The sequence below is a fragment of the Amblyraja radiata genome, chromosome 4, assembly GCF_010909765.2.
Source record: "Amblyraja radiata isolate CabotCenter1 chromosome 4, sAmbRad1.1.pri, whole genome shotgun sequence".
NCBI classification, from domain to species: domain Eukaryota; kingdom Metazoa; phylum Chordata; class Chondrichthyes; order Rajiformes; family Rajidae; genus Amblyraja; species Amblyraja radiata.
Genome location: NC_045959.1, coordinates 96,269,749 through 96,282,230, shown reverse-complemented (window position 1 = coordinate 96,282,230; position 12,482 = coordinate 96,269,749). Strand labels below are relative to the sequence as shown.

The 12,482-nt window shown below is 46.1% G+C and overlaps 1 protein-coding gene across 3 annotated transcripts in view; it reads right to left on the bottom strand.

The window, feature by feature from the left end:
• sugct (succinyl-CoA:glutarate-CoA transferase) overlaps window positions 1-12,482 on the bottom strand; it is a 469,744-nt gene that overhangs the window by 406,282 nt on the left and 50,980 nt on the right. For all 3 annotated transcript variants that reach the window (XM_033019979.1, XM_033019981.1, XM_033019980.1), the window contains exons 4-5: window positions 8,681-8,766; window positions 6,051-6,101 (exon numbers count right to left, since the gene is read on the bottom strand). In XM_033019979.1, the coding sequence (XP_032875870.1) occupies window positions 6,051-6,101; window positions 8,681-8,766 (137 nt within the window). The remainder of the gene's footprint in view (window positions 1-6,050; window positions 6,102-8,680; window positions 8,767-12,482) is intronic.

Here is a 12,482-nt window from a genome sequence, read left to right as displayed (position 1 = left end):
CGCCGCGGCAGCGGTGAGTGAGTGAGTTGCTGGCATTATCCCCAACCCCCTCCTTCTCAACGCTCCTGCCTTACCCACAACTTTACCCCTGGCCAGACTCGCCACACGCCGTGAAAGAAACTGTCCCCCCAATTGGTCCCTTTAACTAGTATTGTCATTCAATAAGATGACAACTGATTCAACTTGTCCCTGTGTGCTCCAGTTTTTCCCACCATCTCTCCACCTGCCATCACCCTCTACCCCGCACCCATTCAGTAATTCAGAATGAAGGAGACTTGGAAGGCTTGGGCAAATTGAATTGTTACTTTCTTTATTTTTATTTTTTATTTTTACGGAGAGGAGAACAATCTGCGCATGCGCGGTTTAAGATTTTTTTTTAAAGCCGACTGACTGCTTACCCTGAGTAATTACTCACGGCACGTGCCTGTCATAGAGTGATACATTCCATCAATATTAATTTATAAATGGCAGCAGAAAAAAATCAGCTCCTCCTGGAGTCCAAAAGGAAGCACAATATTGCAGAAATTCAAATCAAGGGACCTGCATCATATTGCATGTGGTGCAGGGATTTGTTCTCTATTGGAGAAAATGACTGCAAGAGCTTAAGCTAAGCATAAATATTTCTAGAAAAGCAAAATTCTGCAGTTGCTGGAAATCTGAAATAAAAACAGAGAATACCAGAAATTGCACGTTATGTTGGATCTACAGAGAGAAAAACAATGTTAAAGTTTCACCTTTTGTCATAATTGGAACTAATTGAGAATAAAGACTTTAAGAATCAAGGATGACAAAAATGCTGGAGAAACTCAGCGGGTGAGGCAGCATCTATGAAGCGAAGGAATAGGTGACGTTTCGGGTTGAGAGATTCAAGGAAATGGGGGGGGGGAGGGAGAAAATAACACGGCAAGTCCCACGATACAGTGAAAGGTAGAAGAAAATACACGACAAAAATGTGATACCATAAGATAGCAGAAGCATGAAAAAAGATGAAAGTGCAGAATTAATACAATTACCAAACAAATTTGGAAGAAAGGTTGGAAATTTGAAAGAAAAATTCTGGACATAAAAGTTATCTGAAATTTTGAACTCAATATTGAGTGTGGTAGGCTAGTCAGAAGCTACCACTATCTGTTTTAACATTGCATCTCCTCTCGTCTTGTCTGATGGAAACACATTTTATATTCATGCTCACGGCTCAATGCACTGATATCTTTGAAGGCAAATCAGGTCCAATACTTCTCTTTAAAATGCCATTGAAATCTATTGTCATGGTAACAACAATATTGGAGAGGGATAAAGCACACCATCTTACAAAAGACGAATAAACAATCGCCAAATAAGTAATAGTATACACATGAACAAAAAGATGTTGCAAATGCTTTCACTTATTTTAGAACATCGAGTTCCACTTATTTTGTTAATTTACACAAAAAAAATGCACACAACCTTAAAAGTGCACATGTATAATTGCATAAATATGAGTATTGAAATCCCATACTTCACAATGGTATTTGTTACACAGATTTATCCATCAACAATGCAATTAGTTGCATCTGGATTTCCAAAGTATTGGAAAGTGACTGAAGCACGATGCTAACATCACGTGGACTCCTCGGTTGGGATCGCAGGGTAGGAGTAGCGGAAACACACGGCAAGTTCTCAGAATAACAAACTTAAGACTACACAAAGCCTAGTGAGAATGAGTTTTTCACTTGGCACAATTTATCCAGTTTTCTCACATTGTCCTCAGTGGCTTACGGCTGCTGCGGCATGGGAGCGTTTGAAAAAAAATGCAGGCAATAAAAATATTGTTATGCTAAAATAATATTTCAGTGATCATGAGCCAATTCCTCAGAATAATTTGATGGAGGCTTCACACACTATAACAGATTTAAATTAGAGTTTAACTTATGACGTTGGTGTGCTTTTCCTCCCTCACAAGCCCCTGTGTCATTTGAAAGTGATGTAGAAATAGTCATTGGTCCAACTAACCATAAAAATTAACTACAAACTTAAATGCACTTGTTCCTTCTTTTGACATGACAACCAAAGCTATTAAAGAAGTACTACCCTGGAATTCAAGACATGCATGACTGAGCTACTAATGATAACTAAGGAAGACACGCAGTCCATTGGGACCATGCCACCTTCAAGCAGAGCAATCCCTTCAGTCTCACTCTCCTTTCACTGTTTTCACAAAACCTCCAAAGGAAAAGATGTTGGTGGCAAAATAAATTGAAATGATACAGCTGTTGGTTTTCACCTCTAGGTGGGAGTCTTGAGTACAGACACATACAAACCCTTGTGTATAGGGACAAATCATGTTGTACGGTCTCCAATATACAACTAAAATATAAATACATGTTCCCAATATTTCACAAATATCAGTTTACTTCTAACAGATTTAATCTCGAAAGTAATGGCCAAAGTTCATCTCTCAAACAACACAATTGAAACAGATTATCAAGTTATTTAGAGTCTTTTAGGACTCTGATGTGTGCAGCTGGTTGCCACGGCGCATCACGTCACTGATTGCAATGCAGAAGTATTTTTATTGGCTATGAAACATGCTGGAGCATCCAGAAATGTAAAAGCAACACTTTAGGCATTTCCCAAAATAGAAACTTTTTGAACTTTTGAGTTAAAAAATTTAATCCATAACATAACAGCAAACAATAAATATGAGCACCAAGCCAAACCCAACAGAATCTCAGTTTGAGGATTATATTGCCAGTGCCGAAAGGCAATTTGGCACTCCTGCTATCATTTATAGCATCAGGCGAATTTGTAATCGTTCCTCATAAACTCTAAGCTCAAGCCTTGATTTCCCTGCAAATTGTACTACAATTTCACTTCAAGGATCCTTCTGAAGATGGAGAAACAGAAGCGGTACGGTGGCACAGTGGTAGAATTGCTGCCTTGCAGTGCCAAAGACCCGGGTTTGATCCTGACTGTGGGTGCTGTCTGTACGGAGTTTGTACGTTCTCCCGGTGACCGCGTGGGTTTTCTCCGAGATCTTCAGTTTCCTCCCACACTCCAAAGACGTGCAGGTTTGTAGGTTAATTGGCTTGGTAAAATTGTAAAATATTGACCCTAGTGTGTGTAGGATAGTGTTAATGTGCGGGGATCACGGACTCAGTGGGTCGAAGGGCCTGTTTCCGCGCTGTATCTCTAAACTAAACTAAAAGTGCAGTTGAGTAACAACACCCTAGAAGCCTGGTGCTTCCTAAGAAACTAGAAAACATATTTAAAACATTCCAAGAATGGAATTTAGCAAGGCATTTGATAAGGTTCCGTACGGTAGGCTGATCTGGAAGGTTGGATTGCACTGATGTTAGGCATGGACAGCTGAGGAGGGTGGGGGGGGGACAGGGATTTGAGGGGGGAGTAATAAAAGGAAGGAAAGTCGTGAACACATTGAATGGCAGGGATAGGCAGGAGGGGCTGAGTGGCCTCCTGCTATGGTCTGCCCCCACCTGGGGAGTTGGGGACAGGGCGAGGAGCAGTGGCTGCGTTTGACGTAGGGGAGGGAATGCGCGCCCCTAATGGTGGGAGGGCGAAACGTTTGTCCCAGAGGGTGGAAGCTGGAGAGCAGGACCTGGGGTGGCGAGAGATTAATACTTGTGTTGAGGGAAGCCCTGATGATGTTGAATAGCAGGATTGGCTAGAGAGGCTGAGCGGTCTCCTGCTATGGTCGGACACAGCCGTTAGTTTGGCGACAGGGTGAGGGAGCAGTGGCTGGGTCTGACCTGCGGGGGGCAGCACTGCAGGGTCATTGTGTGGCAGCTCACCTGGAAAATGCGGGGGGGGGGGGGGGGGGGGGGGGGGGGGAGGGAGGGAAGGAGGGAGGGAGGGAGGGAGGGAAGGAGGGAGGGAAGGAGGGAGGGAGGGTGGAAAGCCCCTCCCTGTAGTTTGGGGAGAGGGCTGAGAGCTTGGGTGGGGGATAAATACCCCGGTCAAATGAATCCCTAATCGCATTGAATGGCAGCGCCAGGCTTGGAGGGGTTGAATGACCTCTTGCTTCGGTCTTCCCCACTGAGAGGCAGCTTGACAACTGGACTATATTGCACTCGACATTATTCCCTTTGTGTGTACACTGTGGACGGCTTGATTGTAATCATGTATAGTTTTTTTCCCGATGATTGGATAACACACCACAAAAAAAGCTTTTCACTTTACCTTGGTGCACCTGACAAGAAAACGAAAGAAGCAAGCATGTGATCCAGGGAGAGCTAGCCAACTGGATAGGCAATTGGCTTCAAAGAATGAAGCAGAGGGTGAAGGTGGAAGGTAGACACAAAATGCTGGAGTAACTCAGCAGGTGAGGCAACATCTCTGGAGAGAAGGAATGGGTGACGTTTCGGGACCCGAAACGTCACCCATTCCTTCTCTCCAAAGATGCTGCCTCACCCGCTGAGTTACTCCAGCATTTTGTGTCTACCTTCAATTTTAACCAGCATCTGCAGTTCTTTCTTCCACGTGATGGTGGAAGGTTGCTTTTCAGACTGGAGTCCTGTGACTAGTGGTGTGCCTCAGGGATTGGTGCTGGGCCCACTGCTGTTTATGGTTTACATCAAGGATTTGGAAAGTCAAACTGAGGGCAAGACATTCACAGTGAATGGCAGGGTTCCAGGGGGGGGGGGGAGTGTTGTAGAGCAGAGGGATCTAGGAGTTAAGGTACATAGTTCCTTTAAATTGGTGTCACAAATAGGATAGTCTAGAAGGCTTTCGACACACTGGTCTTCATCAGTCAGAGTAACGAGTATAAAAGTTGGAATGTGTAAGAAGGAACTGCAGAAGGAAGTTGGGATGTTATGTTACAGTTGTGAAAGACATTTTGGTGAGGCCACATTTGGAGTATTGTGTTCAGTTTTGGTCACCCTGGCATGGGAAAGAGATTGAGCTGGAAAGGGTGGAGAGAAGATTTACAAAGATGTTGCCAGAACTCGGGGGGTTATGAGATATGGGGAAGGGGTTGATGAGGCCAGGATGAGTAGTGATCTTATTGAGGTACATAAGATCATGAAGAGAATAGATACGGGTATATGCATGGAGCCCATCTACTCAGAGTCAAGAACCAGAGGTGCTAGAGGAAAGATTTCACAGGCACCTGAAGGGCAACCTTTTCACACAAAGGGTGGTATGTACTGTATATGGAACGAGCTGTTGAGGAGTTAGTTGAGGCACATACTATCACTACATTTAAATAATATTTGGACAGGTACATGGATAGGAAAGGATATGGGTCAAACAGAAGCAGGTGGGACCAGTATATATGAGGCATCTTGGTTTGTGTGGACAAGTTGGGCCAAAGGGACTGTTTCCATGGTGTATAACTTTATGACTCTCACCTAGAACATATGTCCCCATGTTTATGATTCTCCAACCCTGGGTAAAATACTCCATACATTCATCTGGAGAAACTCAGCGGGTGAGGCAGCATCTATGGAGAGAAGGAATAGGCCACATTTTGGGTCGAGACCCTTCTTCAGACCTTCTCTCCATAGATGCTGCCTCGCCCGCTGAGTTTCTCCAGCTTTTTTGTCCACCTTCGATTTCTCCAGCATCTGCAGTTCTTTCTTAAACAACTGTACATTCATCTTATCTATTCCCCCTAATGATGTTAAACACTTCTATAAAGTCACCCCTCAGTCTTTTGCACACCAAAGGTGTAGTCATAGCCTGCCCATCCTCTCCCTATACTTAAGCCCCTCAGGTCCTGGCAACATCTTTGTAAATCTTCTGTACATCATTCCCACCTACAGTTTTTGCTTCACTCTGCTCCCCGCCAACGTGCGTGTGCGTGTACACACACACCCACACACCTATACCCTGTAGGTTAAAACGTTTCTCTCCTCTTTCCCCTTTCTGATGAAGGGTCTTCGACCTGAAACATTGACTCTGTTTCTCTTTCCATGGATGCAGCCTGACTTGCTAAGTAGTTCCGGTATTTCCTGTGTTATTCAAGCTTTACCCCACCATCTCTTCCTCACATAAACCCAATAAAAATAATTTTATTAAGAAACAAAATCTATTTTAAAATAACTTACATCTTTTATTATTTGGACCCCATGAGAGCTCTTCAGATTCACTGCTATGCTCTGCAAAGAATAAAAAGCACTTGGTTTAGAAGAGATTATACTAAACATTTTATACCAATAGAATAATCAGCTGCCTGTTGAAATGAGACAAAAAATAAGATTTTCTTCTAAGGATGTGGATGTTGCTGGCAAATCCAGCACTTCTTGTGCCCATAAACTGGCTGCCTTTCTATACTTGGATAAGAGTAAATTAATACAATACAATACAATACGGTTTATTTGTCACATTGCACAAAAAGTGCAAATGAAATGGATATGTCAGCAGCGATACAATGATAAAGAGCACACACAAAAACATACTAAAAATTTAACATAAACATCCACCACAGCATTCATCACTGTGGTGGAAGGCACACAATTTAGCCAGTCCTCCTCCATTTTCCCCCGTGGTCGGGACCTCAACCCTCCGCAGCCGCCGCTGCGGGCGTCCAGATGGTAAGGACACGGTACGAGTCCAGGTAAGTCCAGAGTCAGCTCTTCCCCACCGGAGACCGCGGCTTTAAGTTGGTGTAGGCCGCAGGCCAGCGGCCGAAGATTTAAAGTTCCCTCCATGCCGCAGCCAGAAGCACTGCAGACTGCAGGGCCGGCGGTCAAAGCTCCCCTCCAGGGGTGATGTTAAGTCCATACCGCGCCCGCGGTAGAAGACGGCCGCGGGCCGGCGGTGGTAGCTTCTTCTTACCCCGGGTCCCCCCCAAGGGATCCCGGGCTGTAGACGCCGCGCCAGCTGGAGCTGTGCAGACCGCGGCTTCAGGCTGCCGGCTGCTGCGGGCCAACGAAACGGAGCGCTCCCCTCCAGCGAGCCCCAGCGAGGGCTCGCCCGCTCCGCGTTGACAGTCCACGCTGCACCCGCTGCCGGAGCCCGAACCCCGGGCGCGTCTCCGGGAAAGGCCGCGCCGATCCTCGCTGTTAGGCCACGGGGGAGGCGACCTGGAAAAAGTTGCCTCTCCTTGGAGGAGGCGACCGAAACGGTTTCCTCCTTACCCCCCCACACCACCCCCAACACAAAACACACAAAGAAACATTAAAAACATACTTTAAAACATACTAAAAAAATTTAAAAAGTTGAAAATAACTAACGCGCTGCTGACAGGGCTGCCACCATTGCAGCGCCCCCACCGACCAAATTAGAGGTACAGGATTTGCCAATATAGCAAAAAGCCTCTCAAACACCCCTATTGCATCTGCCTGCACCACCATCCCTGGCAGCTCGTTCATGACACCCACCGCCCACTGTGCAAAAAGCTTGTTCCACACATCTCCTTCAGACTTTGCCCCTCTCACCTCAAAGCTATGTTACATAGAAACATAGAACACAGATGCAGGAGTAGGCCATTCAGCCCTTCGAGCCAGCACGTACCAGCATGGCCGATCATCCTAAATCAGTACCCCGTTCCTGCTTTCCCCCCATATTCCTTGATTCCGTTAGCCCTAGAAGCTCTCTCTAACGCTTGAAAACATCCAGTGAATTGGTCTCCACTGACTTCTGTGGCAGAGAATTCCACAGATTCACAACTCTCTGGGTGAAAAAGTGTTTCCTCAACTAAGGACTTACCTGGACTTTTTACCTTGTCTGCACATCTGGACGCCCGCGGCGACGGCTGTGGAGGGTTGAGGTCCCGACCACGGGGGAAAATGGAGGAGGTCTGGCCAAATTTGTGCCTTTCCAGCAGTGATGAATGCTGTGGTGGATGTTTGTGTTAATTTTTTTTTGTGTTTTTGTGTGTTCCTTTTCATTGTACCGCTGCTGGCAAATTCATTTCACTTGCACTTTATGTGCAAGTGACGAATAAAACTGATTGTTGAACCACTTCATAAAAATGAGGAGTGGCCTAAAGACAGTTGATAATGGGAGAATATTCCCTTTGGTGGAGGAGACAAAGTTAAAAGTCAGTGCTACAAAATAATGGGCAAGAGAATTAAGAGTAAATGGAAATGCACTACCTGTAAATGTGATGATAACAAAAATCCATAAAGGCCATAAGGAAATGGAAAACATACGTTGAACATTTTTTTTTGCACAGACCAGATGATGGAACTAAGGAGTTACTCTGAAGGGGAGCTGTTGTCCACATGATAGGCTGAATGACCACAGCTATTCTATGAATCAGTGTATAGAAGTGTCCCGGGGAACCGAGCAGCCCTGATCCACCCACCAAACCGCCCCTCCGAAGACCGGAACACACCCCGGTAGGTCCGACTCACCCCACACACCTTCCAGGGACTGCGGAGAGGGCGGGTGAAGGAGTCTGAGCGGTGGCGACAATGAGAGCCTCGGGGGCGGCAGCGTGAGGGGCGGCAGCGGGAGACGAATAAAGTTTTATCGTATCGTATTATAAAAGGAAATCTAGGTCTCAATGAACATCAACACCCTCCAATGTCTTGCCATTTAATAATGCTGATATTATTTTCCATCATGCAGAGGTTTTCGCATTATGTTGCATTGTTACATTACCACTGTATATAACTGCATAGATACAAACTTGCAGACTTTTTCATTCCCTTTATACTAAACCCGCATTCAACAAACAGGTGAAGAATGCAAGAAACATTAACCATGATTTACATTGTTTCAGCCTCACCTTTTTATTTCGATTGACACTCAGGAAGTAGACACTTTCTGTTCCCATGAACGGTGGACCCCAGGCTCTTGTTTCATCACCAGATCCTATTAACAAGGGTAGATTTTAGCAATACGAATCGATCACATTAAAGATGATTATTTATTTTCTCCGCTTAATTTTATGACTTTCTGGTGTCTAATTTTTGTTTCTTAATATTGTTTGCACTTTCATTTGCACTTTTGTTGCTTCACTATTCTGTTCCAATTACCTTTGGGCTGGTTTGTGCTTGAGCAGAGGCCAAAGAAGATGAACAATGAATTAATATTTTATTGTCACACGTGAAAAGTCACAGTGAAATTCTTTGCTTGCACACCCAAGGTATGCAAATAGTCGCTACATAAAGGGTGCTTACAAAGTTACAAAGTTACAAAGTTACAAAGTATCCCCGCGCCAGGTCCCCATTGTTCTTCCCCCTCCCCCTCCCGCATGGCGGTCCCCCGCATGGCGGGTCCTCCTTTGTTCCCCCCCCCCCCCCGGCAGCGGCGTCCTCACTCCACATGGTTCGTCTTCATCCGTCGGTCGGTCGGTGCCCTGGCTCTGACCCACGAGGCCCTGGCCTGGGCTCTGACCTGCGAGGCTCCACCGACCTGCGAAGCTCCTCCGACCTGCGAGGCTCCTCCGACCTGCGATGCTCTGCCCCCAGCTTCTCCGCGGCCATCTGGGAGGCATCGAGACCGTGGCACCATCGATAAAGTCCTCCGGCCACGTTCACAGTCCGAGGCCGAAGCCCACAGGAAATCCCACCAGAAACCCAGAAAGGACTGAAGATAGACAGAAAACACTGGAGTAACTCAGCGGGACAGGGAGCATCTCTCGGTGGAAGGAATGTGTGTCGTTTTGGGTCGAGACCCTTCTTCAGACTGAGAGTCAGGTGAGAGGGAAACAACAGATCTAGAAGGGTAAGGTGTAAAAAACGAGAAATCAAAGGGGGCGAAGATCAAGGAGAATGTATAGATCATTGTTAGCAGGGAGACAACAAGGCATACAATGCAAAATTTACTCAGGGGGACAGTCAGACTGGTCGGAGAACTAGGATGGGGGAGGGTTGGAGAGAGAGGGAAAACAAAGGTTACTTGAAGTTAGAGAAGTTAATATTTATACCGCTGGGTTGTAAGCTGCCCAAGCGAAATATGAGATGCGGTTCCTCAGCTTTGTGTTGGGCCTCACTCTGACAGTGGAGGATACTCAGGACAGAAAGGTCAGTGTGGGAATGGGAGGGGCTAAAGATGTGGTGGGTGAACCAAGAAATAACCAGTGTGCCAGACTCGAATTGGGCAAGCAATGGGCAACCATGGTAGAAAGAATTGACCATATTTGTCCAATAATCGTCAACCTAGTCAGTGGGGACTGCCCAGTGCATGTAGTCTCGGAAGAGTTGATGAGCATTTGGAAAAAAAATTTAAATGGGATAAATGTACAATTAGTGCAAGTGGGTGATTGATGATCACACGGTGAGCCCAAAGGAATCATTTCCATGCTGTATGTCTCCATGACGGGAGGGTTCAAACTAGAGAGGCTGTGGGTAGGAACCAGAGTAGTGGGTCAAAATTGGAAGGAGTAATGGGAAAGTACAGGTTAGTCTCAACAGAAGGACAAGCGTGGAGAGATGAAGGAATAGGGTGGCGATGATGGGGTGAAGTTTGTTTATTTCATTGCAGGGAGGATTGTGGCGAAAGCAGATGAAGTTACAAGCCTGGATCAGTGCTTAGGACTTATGCTGTGGCCATTGTGGAAATGTGGTTGTGAGAGGCAAACAAATGGTAGTTCAATGATCCGAAAGATGCAAAAGCAACAGGGTTGTCTGACTGCATGACTTAATTTACCCAATATTGACTGGGACTTGCTCGGTGACACGTGCCTCAATGACTATCGACCAGTAGCACTAACGCCGGTGGTGATGAAGTGCTTTGAGAGGTTGATCATGGAGCAAATCAACTCCTACATCGACAAAAACCTGGACCCACTGCAGTTCGCGTACCGCCACAACAGATCAACGGTGGATGCGATCTCGCTGGCCCTCCACTCCGCACTGGACCACTTGGACAACAAAAACTCATATGTCAGGCTGTTATTCATTGATTACAGCTCGGCATTTAACACAATCATCCCCTCCAAACTGGTTACCAAACTCGCAGAACTGGGTCTCTGCGCATCCCTCTGCAACTGGATCCTTGACTTCCTCGTCCACAGACCACAGTCTGTTCGTATTGGTGGAAATGTGTCAGCCTCAATAACAATCAGCACGGGAGCACCTCAAGGCTGCGTGCTCAGCCCCCTGCTGTACTCACTCTATACCCATGACTGCGTAGCGAACCACAGTGCGAACTCCATCATCAAGTTCGCTGACGACACCACTATTGTGGGGCGTATCACTGATGGGGATGAGTCAGAGTACAGAAGAGAGATCGAGCAACTGTCCATATGGTGCCAGCGCAATAACCTGGCCCTCAACACCAGCAAAACCAAGGAACTGATTGTGGACTTTGGAAGGAGTAGGAGGGGGACCCACAGCCCCATTTATATCAACGGGTCGATGGTTGAAAGGGTCAAGAGCTTCAAATTCCTGGGCGTGCACATCTCTGAAGATCTTTCCTGGTCCGAGAACACTAATGCAATCATCAAAAAAGCACATCAGCGCCTCTACTTCCTGAGAAGATTACGGAGAGTCGGATTGTCAAGGAAGACTCTCTCTAACTTCTACAGGTGCACAGTCGAGAGCATGCTGACCGGTTGCATCGTGGCTTGGTTCGGCAATTTGAGCGCCCTGGAAAGGAAAAGACTACAAAAAGTTGTAAACACTGCCCAGTCCATCATCGGCTCTGACCTTCCTTCCATCGAGGGGATTTATCGCAGTCGCTGCCTCAAAAAGGCTGGCAGTATCATCAAAGACCCACACCATCCTGGCCACACACTCATCTCCCTGCTACCTTCAGGTAGAAGGTACAGGAGCCTGAAGACTGCAACAACCAGGTTCAGGAATAGTTACTTCCCCTCAGCCATCAGACTATTAAACCTGGCTCGGACAAAACTCTGATTATTACCAACCACTTTCTGTTATTTGCACTATCAGTTTATTTATTCATGTGTGTATATATTTATATCATGGTATATGGACACATTTATCTGTTTTGTAGTAAATGCCTACTATTTTCTGTGTGCTTAAGCAAAGCAAGAATTTCATTGTCCTACACAGGGACACATGACAATAAACTAACTTGAACTTGAACTTGAACAAAGGCTGATGATTGATCCCTGGGATGGCAGGACTGTCATATGAGGAAAGATTGAAAAGACTGGGCTTGTATTCACTGGAGTTTAGAAGGATGAGGGGGTCTCTTATAGAAACATATAAAATTATAAAAGGACTGGACAAGCTAGATGCAGGAAAAATGTTCCCAGTGTTGGGCGAGTCCAGAACCAGGGGCCACAGACTTAGAATAAAGGGGAGGTCATTTAAGACTGAGGTGAGAAAAAAACGTTTTCACCCAGAGAGTTGTGAATTTATGGAATTCCCTGCCACAGAGGGCAGTGGAGGCCAAGTCACTGGATGGATTTAAGAGAGAGTTAGATAGAGCTCTAGGGGCTAGTGGAGTCAAGGGTTATGGGGAGAAGGCAGGCATGGGTTATTGATAGGGGACGATCAACCATGATCACAATGAATGGCGGTGCTGGCTTGAAGGGCCGAATGGCCTCCGCCTGCACCTATTTTCTATGTTTCTATGTAGATGGGGCAGAAATTTGGAGGTGTATCCAAGAGAGT